Here is a 27315-nt window from a genome sequence, read left to right on the forward strand (position 1 = left end):
ACAGCCACAGCAACATGGGATCTGAGCCACCTCTGTGACCTACACAAGAGCTCAGAGCAATGCTGGATCCTTAACCTACTGAGCAAGGCCAGGATCAAACCCACATCCTCATGGATACTAGTTAGGTTCATTACCACTGAGCCACAATGGTAAATCCAAAATTTTAAATACCCATATCCTGTGAATCATCCATTTTATTTCTACCCTAGATAAGCTCTCATACATATATACATGGAGGAAAGAACAAGGATATTCATTGCGGTATTGCCCGTAAGAGCAAAACCCTATAAATAACATTGGTGTCCTCAGTGGTTACATAAAGCAGTTACATAACAGTTAATGTTTTCATGGTAATGAACACTATGAAACAGTTAAGAATAATGGCGTAGAGCTCTATGAACTAAATGATCAGATTTCCCAAGCATAAAATGTTAAGTAAAAGAACAAAATTTAGAATGATATGTATAGTAACATACCATGTATGTTATTGGAAAACATTACATTTTCTATGGAAAAGATAGATGATACAGATAGCTAGATAGATGGAAGTGAGGCAAGATGGGAGGTAGGGAAGGAGGAAGAAAGGAAGATAAGTTAAAGCAAGGAGATGGATGATATTACCTAGGGAGAGAGTGTGGAAGGAAAAAAACGGAGGGTCCAAGACTAAGCCCGGAAGAACTCCGTTAGTCAGAGTCTGAGTAAAGGAAGTTTCTGAGGTGTCATAGTCACAAAGGCAAGTAGAGAACCAGAACACTGTGGTGCTACCGAGTCAGGATGACAAAATGTAGGAGACAGTCAATGTTCTACTACATTGTAAAGTGACAGAATGTTCAGTAAAATTGCTTTTGCAGCATAACATATACTAGTGGCTTTTCTTGAGTAGTTTTGGTGGGTTAGAGAGAGCAAACACCACACTGAGGCTGAAGTAAAGAATAAATGAGAGGTGAGGAAATGAAGAAAAGGTATAGAAAACTTTTGCCCAAAATAAGGTCAGAGACACGGGAATGTGGGTCCAAGAGTTTTTGTTGGTTGTTTCTTGTTTATTGTTTTTTTTGTTTTTGTCTGCACCTGTGGCATGCAGAAATACCCAAGCCAGGAATCAAATCCACACTATAGCAATGACAATGCTAGATCCTTAACTGTTAGGCCACCAGGGAACTTCCTCATGAGTTATTTTTATGGAAGATACCGGAGAAGGTATGTATACAAAGACTAAAGATGATAAGGAGAGGAAAATGAAAACTTGAAGAACAAAGCCCTTGGGAAGATGAGAAGGTCCAGACCCCAAAAGAAAAAAAATGGGGTGTCTTTGATTAGAGAAAGAGTACTTCTTTAGTAGTAATGATGGATGGAAGAAGAAAAAAAGAAGTGCAGCTGAGGGTGGGTTTATAAACTTGGTAGCAAAAAAAATTAGGGTATACCTATCTGATAAGGTTTACATTCTCCATGAAGTAGGATTCAAAGACATCATTAAAACTGAAGGCAGTGTGGGGTGGGGAGATGGGGGCAGAAGAGGTGGGAGTAAAAAGTATAAAATACATTCATTGTGGTGGGTAATTAGGGGACATGGACATCTATTTGTTGTGGTGGATAGAAGGACATATAGTAGAGAAATGTATGAGCAGGGAATGTCTATTTGAGGTTGAGGATTGCAAAATATATATATATAGTGATGACAGAATGACCATTTGTCTCTGTGGCTATAGGCTGCATATACTAGAGAGAAAGTCGTTTGTTAATAAACACAGCATTAAAATTTACTTTCTTTCAATCTCCAGTAAACTACTTACAGTCAATCAAAAAGTGTGCATTCTATCTGGTATTTATTTAATTTTTATTTTTATTTTTATTTTTAGGGCCACACCTGTGGCACATGGAAGTTCCCAGGTTAGGGGTCGAATCAGAGCTGTAGCTTTGGCCGGCCACAGCCACAGCAATGCTGGATCTGAGCCATGTCTGCAACCTATACAACAGCTCACAGCAACACTGGATCTCTGACCCAGGGTCGAACCCGCATCCTCACGGATACTAGTCAGATTCATTACCACTGAGCCACAACAGGAACTCTCTGACATTTATTTTTTGAGATCAAAGATGTTTCTCCAAAGAAAACATACAGGTGGCCAGCAGGCACATGAAAAAATGCTCAACATCACTAATTATTAGAAAAATGCAAGTCAAACTGCAATGAGGTACCACCTCATACCAGTTAAAATGGCCATCATTAACGAGTCAACCAACAACAAATGCTGGAGAGGATGTGGAGAAAAGGGAACCCTCCTGCACTGTTGGTGGCAATGTAAATTGGTACAACCACTATGGAAAACAGTATGGAAATACCTCAGGAAACTAAATATAGAAGTACCACATGCCCCAGCAATCCCACTCCTGGGCATATATCCAGACAAAACTTTCACTGAAAAAGATACATGCACTTGTACGTTCATCGCAGCACTATTCACAATAGCCAAGACATGGAAACAACCTAAATGCCCATCAACAGATGAATGGATTAGGAAGATGTGGTACATATATACAGTAGAATACTACTCAGCCATAAAAAAGGACAAAATAATGCCATTTGTAGCAACATGGATGCAACTAGAGACCCTCACACTGAGTAAAGTAAATCAGAAAGAGAAAGACACCATATGATATCGCTTATATGTGGAGTCTAAAATATGGCACAAACGATCTATCTACAAGACAGAAAAGATCATGGACATGTAGGACAGACTTGTGTTTGCCAGGGGGGGAGGAGGAGGGAGTGGGGTGGATTGGGAGTCTGGGGTTAGTGGATAAAAACTGTTGCATTTGGAGTGGATGGGCAATGAGATCCTGCTGTATAGCACAGGGAACTATATATCTAATTACTTGTGTTGGAACATAATGGAGGATAATATGAGAAAAAGAATACATACACATACACACACACACACACACACACACACACACACACACACACACACCCCTATATATGGCTAGGTAACTTTGCTGTACAGCAGAAATTGACAGAACACTGTAAATTAATCCTAATAAAAAAATTTTTAAAGAGAAAAAAAAAAAAGAATTATCTGGAGAATAATGCTTGGTGTTTCTTCATTAAACCTGTTCGAGAACCTTCCCCATAACTTAAATGAGCAGTATTCCTCTTGTTTTTATAAATTAATTGAGATGCATAAAGGTGTTATCTTTGACTCTTCTCTCTCCTTCATTCTTTCTGCCACCTGAGCCATCAAGCTCTCGCATTTGTCCTTTAGGTCTGTTCTTCTTCAAAGTTTTCTCTTGTTCTATAACCACTGCTATCATTCTAGCCCTGCACAGTAGTGGGGCCAAAGCTAGCTTCATGTAAGAATCCTCAGAGCTCTACCTAAACTGATTCAAAACTTCTAGAAATTAGAACCCTAAAATTCCGTTTTTAATAAGGTCCTCAAGTGGTACTTTTTAAGCCAATCTCTGCCCACATTTGGAACACATTCTATCATATGCAAGGTGTATTTTGGTGCTTCCTGAGTTTGGAAAGAACCCCCCGCCCCCGCCACCGCCCCTGGACACACACACACACCATGTAACAGAGAAATCTAAGAGAGTGAAATGGTCTTTCCATTTCTGAACCAATAAATTATCCTCAGAGATGACTGCTTGAGACTAAAATATACAAAGCTGTATTGTGTGTAAGAATTAATGTTTTTGGGAGGAATAAATGAATGAATAACAATTGAGCCCTGGGAGGGGATGAGGAGAAGCTGAATTTAGTAGTAGTCTACAAGACTGGACAAGAACTTTACACATTCTGTGCTGAAGAACTGCCAGGGAGAAGAAATGCCAGGCCAAGGAAAAGTTGTGTAAGAGGAAAACTTAAAGAGGAGTATGGAAGCTTGGAAGGAGCCACATATGAAATAAAATGTCATTTATTCTTTTCTAATCACAACTCAGTTTAATGAGGAGATTTGGCAAGGAGGGGACCCTGGTTGGAATAAAGATGCTCTATTAACCAAAGAAGCCAGTGAAGGCTACATAGCCAAATAAACTGTACTGGCCTTCCCTAATTTACCAGCTGTTTCCTTTCTGTTGAATGGAAATAGAAAAATTAAACTTTCTAAACTCAATATGAAAGTAATTCCTTCAGACTCTAGAGAGCATGATCAGGTTCTTACAAGAGAAACTATTTAGCAGTGACTTAATAATACATCTCCAGAATACAAATTCAAGGGACCAGACATGGAATGTTCATCAGCCTTTCTAATGACATTCACAGAGTTATTTTTATGCTTAATCAAATGAGTCTCAGACAGCTTTTGAATATGGAAAGGATGATACACAAATGTTTGTGCCAATTTCTGGTTATGCACTTTGCTTAAAAATTGACTTGGACTAGCTGAAATTTTGGCTGAAGGCTTTTATTGGTGAGAACACAGTAAAATATGCAGGCATTTCATCCGAGTTGGGGAGGGTGCACTTCACCGTGGGTCTCAGTGTTGTAAAAGGTCAGTTAGGTGACAAAGTGACAAATTCTCTTTACACTATTTAATGAGATTTTATAGATTACATGTTGAAGTAGGCAATTTCCATTCCCATTTCCTGGATAGGGAATACACTGAAATCTTCTATTAAAAGGATAATAAATGACCTACAACATAAAAATTAAAGCATGTTCTCTTCATTTGCTTTTGCCTTAGAAATGCAAATTCATAATCTAATATAATTTGGAACTAAAAGAGCATCTAACTCAAAACATTTCTGTTACAAATGAAGAGAAGTTGTCAGATTTAGTTCAAAATCAGAGCACCTAAGAGCTGATTGGATTTATGATAGTATTGCCAACTTAGAACTTGGTATGACTGAAAACTCTGCTTCAATCTTCCATATGCATACTGGAAATAAGACCAGGGATTCCCAAATAATATCCCATGAATGGACAGTCCTCAAAGTCCTTGCCTTTGTATCTTTCCCACAATGTGCTGATTTCTAGGAAAGAGCTGTTAGAATGAAGTAAAAAGAGGAAGGGAGACCCCAGAAAAATCTTACCAAAACTACTAATTCATGTGAAGAGAGAAAAAAATCCTTTTTTTCCCTGGCTAAAGTAATTTGGTTTGGCTTTCCACATGACCCAAATTCACCAGATAATTACCAGTTCTCTGTTTCTCTTCGTGACGTTCTGGTCTGGCCTTTGAATCCTGAGTGTACCCACAGTCCAAAGGATTAACTGAAAATTTCCCCTGACATTATTAAACCCATATACCATGCATTTTATGGCCTGCTGCAGGACCCCAGACTGCCAGCACTAGGAAATGCACTCAGGACAGTGGCCCAGACCCCCAGATCAGAAGAAGGGAAGGGGGTTATTGGAAGAGAATAGCTGGGGTGGCAAACCACAAGAGGACAGGGATATGTCTGTTTTGTACGTCATTTTATCTTCAGCACCTTGTGCAGTGCCTGGAGAACATATAGAAGGGATCCAATAAATATTTCTTGAAAGCATTTACAAATGAATGAATAAAAAAAAAATCAAGTGAAAAACCCCAGAAAGCAAATTCTCTCTTGGCTATTGTAAAAAAACAGAGTTGGTCAGCTCTATACCACACACACACACACACACACACACACACGTCTTGGTGTGGCTGAACACAAACAGTAAGAATAACTGTAAGTGACAATTATTGAACCCTACTATGTATAAGGCATTGTTCTCAGCAAGTCCTATATGTATATTAATTCATTTCTATTCATACTGCAAACCTATGTGCTAGATACTGTGATTATGGCCCCTGGCAGATGAGGAAGTCAAGAGTTTCGTATACTCCCTCAAAGCTTCCAAGCTAATCAGGAGATAGAACCAGGATACAAGGCAGTGAGTGGCCTGGCTCCAGAGACTACTCTAGGCTCTATCAATTTGCTAAAACTGAAATTAAATCAAAGTAATGAAGACGGTTGGATACGAGTGCTAGGGGCTTCCCCTCCACATTCCCACCCATCATCTGGAGACTGTGCCTGTGTTTCACACATTTATTAGTGTCCTTGGCCATTAAAAAGAGAAATATCCAAATAGGTAGCTCAAATGGAGGTTAGCAAAATCTTGAGGCACTATGGCTGTCACTTCTGATGAAAATCCATGGGTGACATGCAGGCAGCTGTTTACAGAGGGTCTTCAACAGAAAAGGCTGAGAGAAACAGCCCACGTGGCTCTCCCCTAAATGGCAATGCAGAGTCTGCAGGACACCCCATCCCTCTATGCTTGCCAGCACCCCACCTCTGATCTCCTTCCATCTGGCCTGCTCATCCAACCCTCAGCCTACCACTTCTCCTCTCCCTCTTCTATTTAGGTGACCACGCACCACTGGTCCAGAGAGCGGGCTCAGGTGCCTGGTTCTTTCCCTATTCCCTTTGCCACCTAATTTTATGTCATAGATTCCATAGCCTGCTTTCTTAAGAATCTTCCTTTGGGATTCTCAAGGGCTCTCTCCTCTCTCAAAACCTGGCTCTTCCAAATCTAAAGCTCTGGCACTGGAAGCCATGCTTCTGTTGTGAGCTGAAAGAACCTCTTTTATTAGTTTCTTCCTTTTCGCTTTCCTGATCTAACAATCCTAACTCTCCTCAAAGCAATACAGATGCCTTTGGCTGAACAGGGAAGAAATGCTGAAACATAGAGATTAGGATTTCAAAAACAAAACCAAAAACCTCTCTTTCAAGCTAGTCAACTACAGGCCAGTCAGTTTTTAAAAAATCACCAAAGCTTAATAATTCACCTCATTGAAGTGCCATGTTTCATTTTGTTTTGTTTTGTTTTGTCTCCTCCCCAAACCTGCAGAAGGAATTCTTGGACATGGCCCCCTTTGCTCCAGAGTGTTAAAGAGCTCTGGGCCTTAGCTTTTGTCCTGAGTCTGCTGTTAACTTACTGAAAAACTTGGGCTGGCCACTTCCCTGCCCTGGCTGACTGTCCCAGTTGTACCGTCTACAGAAAGATCATTTCACCCACTGTTTATGAGGCAATTACCGTGGGCCACATCTCTCCAGGAAGGTATCCACGTATTGCTTCTCTTGATTTCACAAGAATCCTGGGAGCGAGGAAGGTATTTTTATCCTCATTTTACAGATAAGATGGCTGAGGCTTATCATCTAGGTGCAGTGATAAATCCAGGATTCAAACCCAGGTTTTCTGGACTCTGAAACCCTTTCCCTCTACAACTATAGTATTTAGATTAGGAGTGTGTGTGTGTGTGTGTGTGTGCACGTGTTTGTGTGTTTTACTACAGAGCTGCTCAGTCTATCATAGGGGAAACATTAATGGGCAAATACAAAGTCTGAAACACATCTATGCACAAGACTGGAAAGGGAATACCAAGAGTTAGTGACTCCAGTCAAGGGGCAGAGCCACAGGATATCCTGGTCCAAGAAGATACCGGCAGCAAATGTGAGTGAACAAGCAAATTCCCTTTGGTTGACCAATCTGGGTTGATTACGTTGTTGGGACAATTTCTCACCCTGCTAAGGCAAGACCAGAGTTGCAAAATCTTTTAAAAGGGCAAGGCAGAGACCACAAGCATTCTGGCAAAATTCTGCTTTGCCGTGGCCTCTCATGCTGACTTATTTCTGTTGAAATGATAAGGATCCCAGGCAGGCTCTCTGGGCAGAAAACTCCAGTGCTTAGGGAGGGAGCCTAATTGGGAAATGGACAACGAACCATATGCAGACTCTTGTAGCCCTGACACAGCAAAACACTGTCTTTGCTCTGGATGGCTAAGTTGTTTTCCCACTGTGCGCGTGGGAGAGAGATGACGCATACTGTGACAGTAACTGCGAACAGGTGGGGGGAAAAACAAGGGTCACTTCCAAGAGGTCTGTTAAAACTTTCCCTTTTCAAAGTCTGAGGAAATAATAATGTGACTGCCCAAGTGAAAATCTATCTGTTGCTATGCGTTCAGCGTACACCTTGCTTATCCACTCAAAAGTCTCAATTAAAATCACAGCTGTTATTTGTGTATTGGGTTCAGACAGTCTCCCATGGCCATGGCAAAGGAACAAAGGAAAATACCCTTGTTGGTCATTACACCTGCAGCTGGGATGAATGGTGGTTGATGTCAGCTGCATTCATATTGTATCTGGAATAATAATAATGCCTTTCATTTGCAGAAAGCTTTACAGTTTATGAAGACTTTCATGTGGATTTCGTGCATTCATTAAAATTAAACATGGTGCCTCCCTCACAGAAGACAATATAGGAGGATGCTTTTTTGAAAATCAGCTCCTGCAGCATGTAGATGACCAAATGTTTCTGAGCGCTTCAATATATTCTTTACATAATCATAGCACCCGCAGATTTCCCTTAACAAATTTCTTCTCTATTGTAACAACTGTAATACACACACACACACACACACACACACACAGCCTATCTCCTGTTCTTAGTTGAGTCGTCTTTTTGTCTTATTTGCCTATTGATTGCTAGGAGTCCCTTATACATTCCTGATACGAGTTCTTTGTCAGATATGAGATTGTGACTCTCTTCCAATTGCTTATAGAGACTGTGATTAGTAATCTGTTGAACATTAAACTTGGAAAAACTGCTTTAGTCCAACCTCTTCATCCACAAATGAGAAAAACTGGCCCAGAGAAAAAGAAGTTCACGTAGTTACTTAGCAGTAAAATTAAGATTCGAACACAAGTCTTCTGACTTTTTCTACTGGGCTGTAGGAGAAATACAGAAATATTTCTGCACTGGTGAATTCTTAAGTTGTGGTAGCCATACAAGGTGATACACTTACACAATTCACACCTAGCAATTAAAAAGAAAACCATCTACTGGAATATAAAATAATATTGATAAATCTCAGATATAATGTTAAGTGAAAAAGTCAGACATAATAGGCTATACACTGTGTGATTCCATTCACATAAAGTTCAAAACTAGGCAAGAACAACCTATGGTGTAAGAAATTAGACCTCTATTCCTTGAGAGAGGATAGTGACCGGAAGAGGCTACGGGGGAGCTCTTCTGGTGTTGAAATATTCTATATCTTGATGCAGGAGGTAGCTGTATGGATGGATACATACATAAAAATTCATTAAGCTGTACATTTAAGGTCTGCATATTTTGCTATAAGTTATACATTAGTAGAAAACAAGGAAGAAAACCAAAGCAGAGACTTAACTATTTCCCATTAACTTGATGGATATTGAGCAAAAGAGAATAACTCTGGCCCTCAGATGATTTTCAATCTGAATTATTCCTTTTGGCTGACTTTCACTATTACACAAACCACAAAGTTGCCAAATGTCTACTTCTTTGAATAGTCTGGCTCTGCCTTGAACAAGCCGTGGGTTGGGCTAACTGACTTTCCAAATCACTCCTAGATTCAAATTTCTGGGATTTTTTGAAAAAGAGATGCCAAAATATATATAATCTCTGACTGGGAAGAAACATCAGAGGTTGTCTGTTATTTTGCAGGTGAAAAGAATGAGCTTAGAGAAGGGAAATGACTTGCCTAAGGCTGCCCTGATATAGTTTAGCACAGCTCTGCTGATTTCATCTCAACTCAGGTCAACAAATGCTCCCTGAGTGCCTTGCCATGTGCCAGGCACTGAGTCAGACACCGCGTTGAGCTCCCAGGTTCCATCAAGCCACCGCTAAAGGTGCCATTGTATTGCTTTGTGAAGGAAGCAAAGGGCTCTTTTCCCACAACCTAGTGTGAGACCACCAGTAGACAAGGCCAGAAGACTTAAAAAGGAAGCAAGACAAAGGTCCAAGCACCAAAGTAATGGAAACACATAATATCCTTTCCTACACTCAACCACAGAGCCATCAAAGTCTCTCCTTGTTCTGAGACTCTAAATCATGATAGTGGTACATCATAATTCTGGAATCCACCATAGGAAAATTTTGACCATATGGCCTACCACCATCTGAACCTGAAATTTCCCATTTTGTAAATTTCTACTTCCTCTCTGAAGCAACTTGCATCTTCAAGCAAAGTTCTATTCTCCTCCAGCTGACTTAGCAAACATGAGGAAATAATTGCTATAGCCTTCTTACAAAGTAGCTGTAGGAACCAAGCAGGATGAATGTGAAACTTACCACTCAAAGCATTCAGAACATAAGAATTCACCCTTGTGTTAACAGCTTAGTAAAGCAGACCCAGCTCAGAGAGAAAGCCAGAGACATAGACTGTCATGAGTCTACCATCGACCTGCTACATTATCCCCACTCTGGGCAGTCCCTTCTCCTCTCTAAGCCTCTATTTTGTAATGAAGTGTTTGAACCTACAGGACTATTTCTTCATTTACAAATTGAAGGGGTTGTAACAAAGAACTGCCCACACTTTTCTCAGCTCTGAGATTCAATAAAGTCTACGAATTATGGGATCATGAAAAAAAACTGGAGTCTTGTGGGGTTTTCTGGTTGTCCCCAGGAATTGGTAGTAAAGATGCGGAGGGTTAAAGAAGAGAAAAAAGGGGGAAGAAGTAAAAAGAGTTTGGGAAGGGGAGAAAGTTTACTAGAGGGAGAGAATTTTATTGAGGGTCTGCAGGGCCTTTGCTAGGTAGGCCTTTCAAGTGACTCCAGCACAGGACTTCTGACCCCCTTTCCTTTTCCTTCACACTTATACTCACAAAGTATAAGTGTGATGCTACCTTGATCAAATGGCCCATTAAGTTACCCAGCCCTCAGCCTGTGGTGATGATTGGTTGTTTTCCTATACTTCCTCCTTCAATTTCCACCTCTCCCTCTTCTATGCAATTGTGATTCATCCCAAAACTTTTCTGGACTCCATAGGCACCATAACCCACACTACATATTTCTTTCTATTCATGAAATGCAGGGACTTAATTGAGGTATATAGCTCCAACATTTCAGTCTAACAGAGACTATACGAATGTGTAACCCCTATCACCAATCTCCCTGCAGTCTTGCTTCCTCAAACTTGGCATGGCTCAGAACTCATCTGGGGCACATATGAGGATTTGTCAACAGTGGGCATAAGATAGGTGCCCAATGCATCACTGACGAAAGTGACAGGAATACGCAGTGCCCAGATATCATGAAAGAACAGTTAACCTGAGGGCATAGCTAAGACACTTTACAGGGACAATCATCCAGCAGAGCATCCCTTCCCCAGCGTAAGGAGGGTACAAACCAAATTGGGCCTTATTTCCTAAAACCACCATTTAATAAGAGCTAAATAGAAGTGGGAGTTTGCAGGAGCCATCTCTCCCATTCTCACTCCATCTCCTACAAAATCAAAACCAAACTCCCTGATCTGGCATGGAAAGCCTTTAATGAACCTCTTACACCTTCATCATTATTTGCAACAGTTCTCCCTGTGCCTGCTTCACCTTTTAGAACTGATGTTCTCAGGCTGAGTGCAGTGGTTCTCTGCATTAGAATTACAGAGAACTTTATTTTTTTTAATTATTTTTATTTTTTCCATCATAGTTGGCTTACAGTGTTCTGTCAATTTTCTACTGTACAGCAAAGTGACCCAGTCACACATACACATATACATTCTTTTTCTCACATTATCCTCCATCATGCTCCATCACAAGTGACTAGATACAGTTCCCAATGTTATACAGCAGCATCTCCCTGTTTATCCATTCCAAATGCAATAGTTTGCATCTAATAACCCCAGATCTCCCTCCCCCTCTCCCTTAGCAAGTCTGTCCCCCACAGGTCTGTTCTCCAAATCCATGAGTTTCTTTTCTGTTGAAAGGTTTATTTGTGCCATATATTCTATTCCATATGTAAGTGATATCACATGGTGTTTGTCTTTCTCTTTCTGGTTTACTTCACTTAGTATGAGAGTCTCTAGTTCCATCCATGTTGCTACAAATGGCATTATTTTTTTCTTTTTATGGCTGAGTAGTATTCCATTATGTATATATACCACATCTTCATCCATTTGCTCATTGCAGCACTATCCACAATAGACAGAGAACTTTAAAGATTCAGGTGCCCAGGCCCTACCCTAGACACAGGAAATGAGAATCTCTGAAGGTGAGACTCAAGCCTTAGTTTTGTTTGTTTGTTTTTTGCTTTTTAGGGCTGCACCCACAGCATGTGGAAGTTCCCAGGCTAGGGGGCGAATTGGAGCTGCAGCTGCTGCCCTATACCACAGCCATAGCAAAGCAGGATCTGAGCCATGTCTGCAACATCACAGCTTACAGCAGCACTGGATCCTTAATCCACTGAGCGGGGCCAGGGATCAAACCCATATCCTCATAGATACTAGTCAGATTTGTAACCCACTGAGCCAAAATGGGAACACCCAGGCCTCAGTATTTTTTAAAGCCCCCTGGTAATTAGAGTGTAGAGAACCACTGCTTTATTGATTTAAGCATTATCTAGGGGGGGTTCTTAAGAATTAAGACTGCTTAGCCCCCACCCCTGAGATTCTAAATCAGTAGGTATGAGATGGGGGCCTTGAAATATGCATTTTTAATAGGCTCCTAGGGGAACTACAGTGCAGATGGCCTGAGAACCACACTTGGAAAAAACACTGCTCTTGGTCTATCAGACCACTCAGTCCAAGCTGCTTGAGTAGAGCAAGCACTCTCTCTCTCCTTGGCTTTGCTTCTGCTTTGGTCCCTGCCTGGAAGGACCCTGCCTTCCCCTGACCTCTGAGAGAACTTCTGGTCACCTCCCAAATGTAAACTCTTCTCCGTGACTTTTCCTGACCCTTCCCAGGAGGAATTAATTACTCCTCCATCCGAGTTTCCATAGCACTTTGTACACGCTTCTGCTAAACCATTTATCACACAATAGTATGGCTTTTTCTTTAAGTGTCTGTTATACCCTTTAAACCATGAGTATTTTCCTTTTTTCATCTCGCCGGCACCTAGCACAGTGCCTGGGACATAACTCAAGTCAGTAAATGTTTATTGAATTAAATGAACTTGTTTGTGGAGTTGGTCATCATATTAGATATCCATCTATCCATGTGTGGCAAGACTACAGACGTTGGGATAGGGCACAGGAAAGATCCTGGTGCCAGAGGGGAGAGCCAGCCATAACAAGGCCAGGTAGCAAAAATGCCAGCCCCAGGACCAGGACTAGGGCGTGACTCCTCCAGCACAAAAGATATACAAACAGGTTCACATTTGCTTCCTGATATCAGCAGGGACAAGGAAAATGCTTAGGATAGTACTTGAAAGTTAGACGTAGATATGAAGCTGGAGACCAGTCTCATGGAAAAGGGTGGTGATCATAAGAATGGCTGGGGTACTTAGCATTTAAATGAAAAATAACACAAACACCTAAACCAAAGCCCAGACCTATAATCAAAATCTCTATGAGACATGCTGAGAACCTAAAAGTTTAACAAGAGCCCCAAGTGATCCTTAGGATCACTCAGGTTTATGAAACTCCTGGCTAAGCAACTTCAGGAAGTTCTTAGAATGCGTAGAAAAAGTTTTTAATGCCAAAGAAAGCCAGCATCCCTGGACTCCTAATGACCTACTGTGGTGGCACTAAGTCCATATGCGATGGGGAGCAAGGGAAGTGGAGTTTGGAAAAGAGTGGTCAAGGGTCATCCCTGGGTCCCAAGAGGCCAGAGACCTTTAGAGAACCTTAATGTGACAGCTGAGTGGCAGCTCCTCCTGTCTGTCCTACCTCGCAAAAGCCCTGGAGCTGGGCAAGGCTGAGTACAAGGTGAGGAATGTTATGAAGAGAGGAACCAGAAGCTGAGAAAGGCTGTAGAAATGAAGCCAGCAGAGTAGGCGGAAAAATAAATCAGAACACAAGCAAAGGTCAGCCCTGTCTCTCTCAAACTACAATAATGTAACATTATGATTTCAGTTATGCTTCAAACTCTGAAGAAGGAGAAGGATGAGGGGTGTCTTTACCAGAGCGAGCCAGACTTCAGCCTCAGGGCACAGTCTCCCAGATGGCCCTCGCTTCTGACACCAACTGCTAGTTTGGGGGATTCCCCAAACCACCCCAGTTTCAAGCAGTCACTAGAAAGATGCACATAATCTTTAAAGCTATTATATACATCATCATGATTTATTACAGGAAAGGGGTTAGAGGCAACAAAAGGAAAACTCACAAAGGGCAGAGTTCAGGAGGGTTCCAAATGCAAAGCTTCTGTTATCCTCAGGACACATTACCCTCCCAGCATCCATGTGTGACAAATAGAGTATTGCCAACTTGGGAAATTCAACTTCAATGTCTAGAGTTTTTAATTGGGGCTCCATTAAATTGATTGATTGATTGATTGGTTGCCCACATTTTTGAACTCAGTCTCTAGTGGACATTAGAACTAGTATGGCTTTAGTAAAAGTTTGGAATAGAAGTAAAGATATTAAAAAAATAGACACATATTAACTCACTTAAATTTCAGTAAAGCCAATTAGGTACCAACCAAAAATCTACCCATCAATTGCTTTTTGGTAAAAAGTATACTTACTATGTATCCAACACTATCCCAGATGTTAAGCTGACTATTTGGAGGAATACAATAGAATCATGAGATATAATCAAGGGTCCCAAAAGTTACAACCTAGTTGAGAAGATAAGTCAGACTAATGAAACAGAGGTCTTTAAATAGAATACAGTGGGGCAAGTCAAAGTTGCGATACCGATGATCCCTGACAGGAGAGAGATGTTGATGATGGGAACATGTAAGCTAACAATTATGTGGAAGCAGAAACAAGTTTGAAACTCTGCTGGAATCGAATGTTTCACAGTATATTATTAAGGGCCTAAATGTTAGAGTTAGAAACTCTATATGTGCAATTAGCTCAAAGGGAAAACCAGTGAGGCCTGGAAGAGCAGCAGGAGTTTCTGGACAAATCTTGAAGCGGCAGATGCTTTGGACAGAACAGGTAGAAAAAGAAGCCCACTTTCACTGGCCTGATAGACAGTAAAGAGCTAGCTGAATGCTACATCCCTTTCACCTGGGCTAGCCATGTGAGTAGCAGTGGGTACATTCTGATAATCAAAGTATCAAGCAAAAGCTTCAGAATATCTTCAAAAACTGATACACAGTAGCAAAGAGCACATTAGTCAGGGTGTCAGACCATAACAAAGATATCAGGCCCTTTCCCACCATCTTCATGAAGTAGCTGCTGGATAATCCAGATATACCACTTGGAGAAGAAAAAGGTTTTAAAACATAGAATTCAGTAATTTGCTGGGAAATGAAGATACTCAAAAGGAGGTTTTGGGGTAGTTACTTAAGAGTAGAGATCGATGTAAAAGCATTCTCAGGAATACGTGACTGGTATGATTCTGAACATCTGAAGGACTGTTATGATTCTGAACATCTAAAACTCTAAAACATTTTCTGTTCTATGCCTTATTATGCTATCTGAACTTTGAGAGGTCCAAACATTTCATATGATTTCCAAAGCTTTCCATTTCCTGCTAATAAATCTTATCTCTGTCATTAAGTGACTAATTAAATCATGTATTTAACAAATATTTGAGGATCTCCACTGTTCTAGGTTCTGTGGATACAATAATAAACAAACAAAAAGATACAATAATAAACAAACAAAAAGTCTCTGTCCTCGTAGAGATTATATTGCATTGGAGAGGGACAGATGATAAACACATATATGTCTAATATCTACTATGCAATATAGTTCCTAGTTCTATGGAAACTAAAGCATGTTTAAGGAGAGGGAGAGAGAGAATGGGGTACTAGGGTAGTACTGTTTATATAAGGTGGACAGGAAAAGTTTCACTGATAAGGAGCACTGGAGCAGAGATCCAAATGAAGTGAGGGATTAAGTCATGTAAATATCTAGGGGAAAAGCATTCCAGGTGGGGAAATAACTAGTACAAATCCTGGGGGCTAAACTTCACCTACAGACGTTAATACAGTGGGCACTAGAATGAGGAAAATGAAAGAAAGTGGGAGAGGCAGGCAGCTGCCCACTTACATAGGCTTTTGTAAAACAGAATCAACTTTGGGTTTTACTTTGTTTGAAAAAGAAAAGCTTTGGAGGGTTTCCTTTATGTTCTTGCAAGTGTAGATATTTCCTACTCTTTTCTTGTCTACTCTCAAACCATGACTTCCCTGGTAAGAAAGCTGGAGTGAACATTTATTATTTCCACCCTCCACTACTCATCCTGTTTCCTTTATCTTCTCTTCAGATGGCCAATGTTCCTGCTATGGAGGGACCTAAAACTTTATTTCAGGGGTTCTTGATTATAGAGAATTGCTATACTCTTCCTTGAATTTATGACTAGACAGGGAAGTTCTAGGAGGTTCCTCTGGATTTAAGTCATATTCCTCTCTGCACCAGAAACCTTCTATAACCAGGATCATCCATAACCTATATTTTGCTGCTTAGTGCTAAAAGGAACCTGGAGTATCAGGGTAGCAGTCTCTATTATTTCCTCTGGTGGAAGCATTTCTTCTCCAAGTACTAAAATTCCAATACAAGTATTGTCCAAAGTCATAGATAAAATATGAAACGGAAATGTGAGAAGTGGCATTCCCATTTCTCACCTTGGTCCCTGGATCTATGTTTTCTGCAAGGGCCTGCACCATATATCAAACACAGGTAGATATGTCTTACCTCTGTGATGGCACCCCAGCCTTTCAAGACGTTGAGTTTCAGTTGGCACCATAACTGATTCTTACTTGCATAGTTCCACTGTTTTATAAAGCCAGCTGCATTCCGGACAGAGTTTATGATAAGACCATGATTTTTCGTGGGCATCAGCACACTGTCTTCCTCTCCTAAAATGTGAGTTTTTTGGTAAGAAGCAACACTGCAATAGTGAACAAGGCATTCAGAATATCTACAGAAGCACTGAGGGATGAGAAGCAAACCCAAATCCAAATGCTATCTATTGTATTGTTTTCTGTTGAATTCTTTAAAAAAATTAATTGGAATAGAGTTGATTTACATTGTTGTATTAGCTTCATGTGCACAGCAAAGTGAATCAGTTATATATATACATATATCCATTCTTTTTTCCCATGTAGGTTATTATAGAACACTGAGTAGACCTCCCTGTGCTATACAGTAGGTAAACTATACCTATTTTAGTAAAGACATATTTCTTCTCCCTCCACAAAGGAAGGAATAAAATACTGTGAACTTGCCATCATGTGAATGATTTGTCTCCTTGGAGTGCTATCAGTTGGGAAGATAAGGGTTGGTCACTAGAGCTGGTGTGTTAGTGATGCTGGGAAAGCTTGGTGAAGGCAAGTCCACATAATTGAGCCAGTATGTCAGTTCCTACCTCCATGGCCAGTTAAGTAATGAGCCCACAGAGCACAGCTAAGAATAAGGAGCTACTGGCATTCAAGGGGCAGATCATATTGATCACCTAAGTATTACAGGCCCTTTTTGTGAATATTTAGATGGATCCATGGATATTACGGACCCATTTTGAAAGCATATTAGACTGTACTTTAGCACATCTGAATATATGGTTTTGTGGATCAGAAAACACTATGCATGGTTCCAATTTTCATATCTATTATTGATTTATAAGCATCAGAAACTAATTTTTAATAATTTATGGAAAAATGATATTGGATAGCTCATAAAAACCCTAGGAAAGTCAGTGAACCAAGCTACATATTCAGGGGTCATGCTCAAAATCATGCTAAAGAGGGAATTCCCTTGGGGTACAGAGGGTTAAAGATCCAGTGTTGTCACTGCAGCAGCTCAGGTTGCTGCTGTGGCACTGGTTTGATCCCGGGCCCAGGAATATGCCTCAGGCACAGCTAAAAAAAAAAAAAAAAAAAAAAAAAATTCATGCCACAGAACCCAGTTGATAAAGACACCACCAAGATAGGAGATGACCCACAGTATCTCCATCACTGGACATTGCTGACAGCCCTGCAGTATCACTGCCCCAAGAAATTGGATGTAGCTGCTGATCACTTTAATGGATCTGTGTGGTCCTTGATGCTCTCTGGCTTGTTTTTGTGTTTGTGTTTATTTGTTTCCTTTAAAGTCTTGTCTCCAACAGCAAAGGCTAGAGGGCTAACTAGAGTTTATAATGTAAACCAAAGAAAAGGGGAAACTAGATGATGAGCTAAGAGCAGTTTTTAGACTGCAAAAGAAATGAGTTTAACCAATGTGTGGGAGGATGAAGACAATTTGAAGCAGCTTGACTGGTGTTTACATGAAGTAGTTCACTGAAAAATGACAAGTACCCTGTTTCCCTTATAGGGTCAAAAGCCCACAGAGGTAACTGTAATCCAGGATATGTTCAGAGTAACTTGCGAGCTGAAGGAACCATTGACCAGTGTCTCAGTGGACGGCCCAGGAGATGATGAACCTCACTTAGAGACTTAGGTCCAACATGATGGTAAAGCAGCACTGATGGAAGGAGGTGTAGCAATGAGAGGCTCGTCAGGAAAACAGAGGAACTTAATACAGGGAATTGGTTACACAGGTAATGAAAGAGCTAAAAGGACAAATGAGAGATGGTGACGCAACTCAGATATTAGCAAGAGCAGAAAGCTACCACCACCTCTAAGGCTGAAGTGACACAGGGAGGATATGGAATCAGAGCCAGAACCTGAAGCTCTTGAGTAAGGAGGCTGCCCCACAGCACCTGGCAACTCAGAGGGTGGGCTTGACCAACAGGACCCAAAATTGCATAAACAAACAAGCACACAAAAGCAGCCAGTGGTGGAAGCCTCACTGATGCAAAAAAAAGAGGAGGAACAGTCTGGTTCATCCTGCCTTCCAGTCTTCCACCAGTACCACCCCTTAGCCAAACCTACTTGAAAACCAGTTGGCAAGGGAGCCTGGGAAAGGCGGTTTCCTGCAGTGCAGATGACATGAGCTCCTCCAGGAGCCCACCAGATGGTACTGGAGTCCACGCAATGCAAACTGCTAGCGCCACCCTCTGATAGCACCCATACTGCAGGCCTGGCATGGTCACAATCAGACAGAGGTGCTCATTCTTTCCCAGGCCTTATGGCTGGAAGGTGAGTCATCATTACAGATGCGCTTGTGGGACTCCTAATGATTTTTTTTTTTTTTTTATAACTTGTGGCTAAAACAGCAATGCAATGCTGGTGCAACCATGAGGTGACCACACTGAGTTCTGGGATGATGTGGAGGGTCAGGGAGGTACCTAAATAAGTCTTTTGTTAGGATTTGTGGATTCCCAAGAAGCCATGCTAGGCAAATGCCCCTATTTGACAGCATCCCTAGGCTTGCTGAGACTTATTACCTTTAAGTTGACCTCAGTAAAGGAGAACTCACAGAAAATGTATCTGTACTCATGCTCACTTTCACCAGTTCTCATACCCAGCCCTCTGATGGACTAATGGAGGGATTAGTGGCTTAACCCTTCAGGCACCGGAGTTCCAAGAAAAGGTCTGCAGCTAGAGGGTTAAAGCAACAGTGTATTGTCTGTTGTTCATGCCCATTTGTCTATTTAAGAGAAAGCTTGTGTTTTTGAAGCAGTCTTTGTGACTACTACACAAATTTGGCTTGCTTTTTTTCTGGGGCAAATTCCCCCAAGATTATTGGCACGAAGAAGACATACTAGATGCCTAGCATTTTGAGAGAAAAAGGAAAACATCTATCGGAAGACTTCCTATACCATATCCAGCCTTGGCACTTTTCAAATGTGCCATGTCATTGGTTCATGCAAGTCCCTCTATGTGGTAGTGGTGGTATTCCAATTTATAGATGAGGAAACTGAAGCTCAGGTAAGTGAGGCGAATTCCTAGGGATTTATAACTAATGAGTGGAGAACCAGAGGTTAAGGCCATAGCCCCAAGGCCATCCTCCCAGAAAACATTTGAGAAAGCCCCCTCAGAAGGAGCTCTGGAATTCATAAAGATTGTAAGGGAAAAACAGGTAGGGATTCATGACACTGAATTGACAGAAGATCCTGGAACCTTGTCTAACATTGGTTGTTTTCAAAACTTTCCCTGTATCTGCTTTGGATTATCAGTGACCTCCTAACATAGACTAAACAATTTAAAAGCTAAGTGAATTACACAACGTCATCACAGGCAAGCAATCTACTTAGTGTGATGGATTTACCAGGGTTCCCTATTACTCACCTGATCTGAGAGATGCAAGGAAGAGGGAATTGCCCCATTTGCACTTGCTTTCCAGCGCAGGATAGGGATACTTCTTCTGCCCCTTCTTTCTAGCCCCACGCACATCTGACCCAGCTTCTGGAGTTGTCTCCCTCACAGGGAAAAGGCACTCTACCTGAGGAGGGAATTTCAGGATCTCAGCTTCTAGAGTTGAGATTGAATGTCATGCTGCTGGCAAGCTCAGCTCAAGTTCAATGCTTCCCCCTTCATGTGAGCACGTATTCGATAAAAGAATGCTTTTAAAGTATGAGACAAGCCTTTCCTGGCATGGCCTGTCACTACAGGCTCCATTAGTATGCTGGCCTTCCTGCCAGGCCTCATTGGCAGTCGCCTGCTTTGGGGACTCAGTTCTGTCTCTTTTTTAGACCATTTGTCTCATTCCTACCTTCCAGGCACAGGTTAAGCTATTATCTGATGAGAAGGGTTAGGACAGGGATAAAGTGGGGCGGAGGCAGGGGCAGGGAATGAGGGACAGGCCTTGCTCTTTGGGTCCCTAGAGAAGCCAGGCTCTTTCCTGTTATCTATCTTCTCCCTCCAGCCCGTAACCTAGGTCCTTTGAGAGGATGTCCTTTTTCCTGTCTCTGGACTAAACAAACTGGGATTCTCTCTGGCTTTTGGTTCTGAGGGCTTTGTCTGCTGCCCTGCCTTTATTCTGTATCCTCTCTGATCCTGTCTCTCTTCCTGCCTCCGTTTTTTTTCCTCCCCTCCCCCACCCCCTGGCTCACTTTTCCTGCCCTCTACTCTTTCCAGTCCCTGATCTCTCAGGCTAGCATCCTAGGAACTTATCCATACTCCCCATCTTCATCTTTCCTACAAATAACCTTGCCATTACCTGCTCACATATGACACAGGTCTTGGCCTTTTTCTCCATCGTGGACAATGCCATTTTCCTTGCACAGTTCTGTTCACAGCTTCACAATCCACATCTGCATTTAAAAGCAATAGTCATTGATCCCAACCACACTAACAAAATACTTAAGATTACACTTTTATACTGGACAAAATAGTTTTAGCCAATAATGATACTTTTTCAGGGGACAATATACCCTTTTCTAGAGAAAACAATGGTAAATAAACATAATAAATCAGAAATACTCCGCATATATGTACGTACAAAATGTTTGGGTATAATGTGAACAAGTTTTTCTCCTCTCCCTTCTTCAGTGCCTCTAGCATATCTTAATATACTTACCACTAAAAACCTGCCTAATCTCTTGGGGAAATTTCACTGATCTAGTCCTGCTCTTATTTACTGTATACATGAACAAGTCCATTAAAGGAAAAATTTATGTTGTTCAGTGTCAACAGCCAAAAAGGAAAATATATTCCAGAATGAGAAAGATGCAAGACACTACAAAGTCAAACAGGATTGTAGAAGAATTTCCAAGGAAGAGAAAGTTGAAGCAGTATAAATCAAAATTTTTTTTGGTGTATAGATTTCTTCCTAAGCCAGAGAAACTCTGCTAACATCAGTCCCAAAATAACCACAAAATTCAAACCACAATTAAAACTACCCTGAGGAAATGTAGGGACCAGAAAGCAGGGTAGAGTTTTAGAGCTGGAAGGAACTTTAATGATCAGTTATCAGAACAATTAGACTGAAAAAGATAGGTTCCACAAAGTTGGAAGTCCCAAATACACTGGATAATAATAGGATGATCCCTAAGGTGTGTTGTTTAATTATTATTGTAGAAGGAACACTTAATGTGAGGCCTACCCTCTTAACAAATGTTTAAGTGTACAATATGTTATTAGGTGCAATGCTGTACAGCAGATCCTAAAGCACATTCACCTTGCTTGGCTGAAGCTTCATGCCTGCTGATTAGTAACTCTCCATTCCCCCCAACAGGACCTTACCATTATTATCCTCTTTGCTAAGTATTTTTTCTACATTATTTTATTTCACCTCACAATAGTCCTTTAAGGTACGTTATTACAATTACCCTCATTTTCCAAAGGAAGAAGTTGACACTCAGAAAGATTAAGTAACTCATTCAAATCTTTACAGGTAGAAAGCAGCTTGGCCAGTATTTAAACAGAAGCAGCCTAACTGCACAGACCTCCCAACCTCTACACTATCTGATCATCACAAGAGTCAATTCAAACCTCTGGTTAAAACTATGGAGATAATGAAAGAAGATACATTTAGGAAGGACATTTGGGGTTTCTAATTTCTGGATGAATGGTGCCTACATTAGTTAGAATAATCTAGGTTGTGCTACAGTACCAAACAATCCCCAAATCTCAATGTCTTATAGCAAGTCAATTTTAGTTCTGACTCATGCTATATTAAGTTAGTAATGAATGTGACTTCACATTTTCCTTGCTTAGGACTCAGGCTGGCAGTACTGGCCTTACAGGCTTTTACCTGAAAGTGGTACTCATCAATTCTGCTCACATTTCATTGGCCAAAGCAGGTTATCTGGCCACACATAATTTTAAAGATGTGGGGAAATACAGTCTAACTAAGAGGACTGCTTGCTCATATGTTTTATGGCACAAAATCATTGCCTGGAAGTATTGAAGAATAGTCCCACTGGCTACCATAGTACCAAATTCATGAAACTGCCCTTTGAACTTACTTCATTCTGGTTGTGTTAACTAATTTAATGTATTAATGTACTTTGTACTTATTTGCATACATCATAAACAAGTTTAATCCCAAATCATTTACTGCCACTGTTGTTCTTTTAGAGCACTAAATATACTTTCCCTCAAACACAAAACTACATAGGTAACATTTCAGATCAAATGAATAAAAACAAGATTTCATTAAAACTAAATAAAACCTATATTCTAATCATGGTCACCCTCCATATCTGTAGGTTCCATATCCATGGATTAAACCAAAATATTATCCCTGAAAAAAAAAAAATCCGGAAAGTTCCAAAAAGCAAAATTTGAATTTGCCGCAGATAGGCAACTATTTATGTAGCATTTAAATTGAATTTACAATTATTTACTAGTATCACATTGTATTAGGTATAAGTAATCTAGAGATGATTTAAAGTACATAGGAGGATGTGCAAAGGTTATATGTAAATACTATGTCATTTTATACAAGGGACTTGAGCATCTACAGATTTTGGTATCACTAGGGAAGGTGGAGGTCCTCCAAGCAGTCCCCCACAGATACCAAAGGATGGCAATAATAAACAGAAAAATTGAGATTTTATGACATAATATATGCAAAAATTCTCAGCATATTGCCTGGCACAAAGTAAGCACTCAATAACTGTTAGCTTCCTTGAACATATCAGACGTCAATTAATTTCTCTTCAAGAGACACATCTATTTCAATATCTACCAAAGCCTTTTGGCTCTAACGCTCATTACCAGACATTGGACATACTAATATATTAAAAGATATAAATGAATGATCTTGAGAGATGTTGTCCCAAAGCTCTTCCCCAGAGAGAAAATGTTGAAGAGGAGTTAGTTCTCTAGGCAAGTTATTTTCACATGAGCTAAACCTCTTAAACCATTGCTTTTTCTAATTAACCCGAACAGTTTTCAAACATTTCTGACATATGCTGATCATCATCACCACCCTCTCTGACATGCAATTACGTATTAGTGCAGGACACTAGAGGTAAAAGCAAGGGGAAGACAATAGAGGTTGTTTTCACAGGAAAAAAAGAGCAAATGCACAACTGGCACAATGGAATTTTCCTATTAACTGCTGGAAAGAGAAATATGGGTGTCCAAAGGCAAAACACAGAAAACGCCATGCAAAACTGAACATGGAAATCAGAATTGTAGATCTGGAGGGAAACCCATGGTATGAGAGCAATTCTTTTTGAGAATTTAGAAAACAAACAAGGGCAGTGCCAATCGCATAATTCCACTCATCCCTTTTCTGATTAAAACCAGGGTCAAAGGAATGCCAGTCTACTGGGGGAAAAAAAGAGTGGATTTTTTTTTTTACTAGTCTCACACATAATGAAGACATTTTGTTGATGGAAGATCTCCCCAACTTTACTCTACCTTACTTGACCTCAGATATGAATACCTCCAACTGAAACCTTGCTTCTTCATTTTGCAATATGAAGAAATGCTTGCTGGGGGAACTTTCTAGCCGGATACCCTTGAATGCACTTCCTGATGAAGTGGGAGATGTGCCAGCTGCCACTACAGATGCTGAAAGAACTGGGAACAAGTGAAGCTGATTGTAATAATATGTTGCACCAGGCTGAAGGAGCTATGGTGGTGGAGAGCCCGAGTTCAGTGGTAGACACCTTCCAGCTAAACAAAGGCCAAGGAAAATTTGGCCCATTATTCTAGCAAAACTATTAAGATCTCTTGCTAATATGTTATGTGGTGCAGGAGGGCTGTAGAATATCTCTTAAAAAAAAAAAAAGAAATAGTAGCATAAGGGAAACAAAGTTTCTTGTTCCTAGAGATTATGACTGGCAATATAAGTCAGCTGTATAGCTGTGATTTCAGAAAGATGGAGAAGGCTTTTAGCCAAGAAATCTATCACTTTACTACTTGAAAATGCTTTAATTTCCATTATTACAGATGTATTTCCTTGATCTATCTTGTTCTGTTTTTAAAACAAAAATTGAGGCTGTAGTAAATCATCATCAAATCATTTACACCTTCTTATGAATTAATTTACATATTAGAATCTTATCCCAGAGATTTGTTAGCACCTCCTAGTAATAAAATGGGGGAGAAAGAAAAACAAAAGGGTGCTCATTGTCTGAGAGAAATTTTATAGCATATAGGAACAGATCACTTTAGACTTAAAAATCAGAGATGGAGAAGTAGGTTTCTGGAAATATGATAGGAAGAAGAAGGCAGATGAGGAAGGCAAAGGCAAAGTTCCATTTTATTCCTTCATTTGAATGTTTTGCTTTGTTTCGATAAATTAATTGATCCATTTACATAAATGGGATTTTTGATGGCTAAAATATACTAATCCTTCAGACCAAAGATGAGGTCCTAAAAGCTGGCATTGTCTTATTCTTTTTATTGTTTATAATTGCCTTTTTACTCCCTAGAAAACTATCTGGAACATGGCAGATAATCTTGTTTTTCATGAATGAATGAATAAAACTAAAATTTCAAATCTAAATAAATACTATTTCCTTCAAAGTTATCACATGAGAGGTTGTGTACCTATTCTAATCATCACCTATTGTTCCAAACATATCCAGACACAGTTCTGAGAATTGCCAAAGCAAATGACAAAGTCACTTTAAAATCATCAACGGTGTCAAGTCATCTCCCTCTGGTGAAATATTTAGTTTTTTTTTTTTTTTTAATTGTTGTAAGTCCAACAGCAAATGAATTCTCAAGCTAACTTTGTCATAACATTATTTTTTAATTTAAAATGAGATATAATTTTATGAAAAGGGATGACTTTCTTGTGCAGCAAAAGCAAATCTAAAAGGGAGCCTAGATCACTCTAAGAAAATTCTCAGCAATGGTAGCACTGTTGGTCCAAATAGGCTACCCTTCCCACATGGCTCCTTTGAAAGATAAAACTTTTTTGAACATCTAAATTTTGGTCTATTTGCTATTAAGCAAACAAATTAGCCAAAAAAAACCCCACAAAACTATATTAAAGCCACACCCTGTATTACATTTTACTATTCATTATGCACACCATAAAAAATAACATTAAAAAATCTCTTTTAGCGTAGGGCAATGATGTAGACTCACTCTACATCACCTCATCTCCCCATTTGCCCAAGATCCAACTTAGGCAATAAATATTACACGTGTACAGTAAGGACTTTTACATAGACATCTCCAACTTATTTTGTTGTTTGTTTATTGTCAGTTTCCCTAAATCTAGAATGTCAGGGCCATTAGGATAGGAACTTTGCTGTTTACTGTGAGAGTTTAGAAGAGCACTTGGCACACAGTAGGTATACTATGAGTGAATAAATGAATGAATGTTCAATAAACCATACAAATTGCATGGCAGTTCTAAGAGAGATTTCTGATCAGATGGCACTCTCCCGAAGGTAAAGAACTGCTAATGGAGCAAGTGGCCGTCAGTTATGTAAACAAACGATTTAGAACTAAGGCACCCACACAGACTTGCCTAGGTCACTAGCTATATAGTCTCTATTAAGCTATATAGTCTCTATTAAGTATCAGCTGGCAAACAAAGTATCTATCATTTCACACTATCTTCAGAATCTTTGAGTACTGGATAAAAAGCTTCCTTGGGCAGGTGGAAGATGACCTGAAAGAAATCTGTATATATATAATCGTGGCAAGCCCAGACAAGGGGCAGAAAATGACCAAAGCTGGCATTGACTGGCTGTCCTTCTTTGCTCTTTCTCCTTTTAAAGTGGAGCCTGTTGGAAAAGAAACATTATATGAATTCAAAGCATTATCTTATCCAAATTCCCATTATTATTTTAACTATGTGGCATATTCTGTGTACAGCCAGTGATTAAGTTGTGCCACAATTAAAAATTATCATGAAACTAATTGCAAAGAACTAGACAGACTGTGCTATCTTTCTGCTTGGTGTCCGAATGTTACACAGAAGAATGTAATTCTACTCTGCAGACACCATCAAAATCTTCCAACATATTTTTAAATCCCTGGCTGTCTGAAGGGCGGGTGGGGTCAAGGAAGAACGGGTAATGACAAAGACTGGGAAAGAATCCTGAATGAAGTTTGGGCTCTTAGATAAGCCTCTCATCAGGAGAGGAGAAAACGGTTTAAATGAGTCGTAGGAAAATATCTTTTTCTCTTTGTAAAAACTGTCTAATCAGAAAGCCAGATAGTTTGGCTGGACTACAGGAGCTATCTAGAAGTCAGAAAGACCCGACTGATATAACCCCATTTAGAATGAACCTGCAATTATTTTCCTAGTCAGAGCAGGTAAGGGAAAGAAGCAAGAATCCACAGGCTAATGTTAAATTCATCATTTCACATAGTTGTTCACACAAGGCCAGTGGCATGAGTAAAATACATGTGTTCATTCCTCTGTTAACAAAAGGTTTATGTGTTGCTTTCTTTCATATTATTTTTATTCCTGACTAATGGTAGGAGATGCAGCCCATAATTACATGGGTTAAATAGCAAAAGGGAGATATCCAACATGAAAAATCTGCCTAGTCACTAACAAACGGCTACAAAATAATTTAAACAATTTTTTTTTAACCCCAGTTCAAGTCTACCCTGACAAAATGATAGAAATAGAATCACTCTGTGGGGTTACATAAGAGAATAGGAGAATAAGGTTTGGTAGAAAAAAAGTATCAGGGCATACCTTAGATCAGCTGTCCTGGACCAGCAGCATCTGCGTTGT

At 40.1% G+C, this 27315-nt stretch overlaps 2 protein-coding genes across 4 annotated transcripts in view; one reads left to right on the plus strand and one right to left on the minus strand.

The window, feature by feature from the left end:
- LOC110260784 (uncharacterized) overlaps positions 1 to 27315 on the minus strand; it is a 566816-nt gene that overhangs the window by 415210 nt on the left and 124291 nt on the right. For all 3 annotated transcript variants that reach the window (XM_084957371.1, XM_084957372.1, XM_084957370.1), the window contains 3 exons: positions 20866 to 20959; positions 19995 to 20148; positions 16522 to 16685 (listed from right to left, as the gene is read on the minus strand). In XM_084957371.1, the coding sequence (XP_084813497.1) occupies positions 16522 to 16685; positions 19995 to 20148; positions 20866 to 20919 (372 nt within the window). In that variant the 5' untranslated portion in view covers positions 20920 to 20959. The remainder of the gene's footprint in view (positions 1 to 16521; positions 16686 to 19994; positions 20149 to 20865; positions 20960 to 27315) is intronic.
- Positions 1 to 27315, plus strand: part of IGF1 (insulin like growth factor 1) — a 132818-nt gene that overhangs the window by 91049 nt on the left and 14454 nt on the right. The window lies entirely within an intron of this gene.

This window comes from Sus scrofa, chromosome 5 (assembly GCF_054392235.1).
Source record: "Sus scrofa isolate SSC_HxYL_T2T_F1_AM1 chromosome 5, Sscrofa_HxYL_maternal_Yorkshire_Landrace_v2.0, whole genome shotgun sequence".
Taxonomy (NCBI): Eukaryota; Metazoa; Chordata; class Mammalia; order Artiodactyla; family Suidae; genus Sus; species Sus scrofa.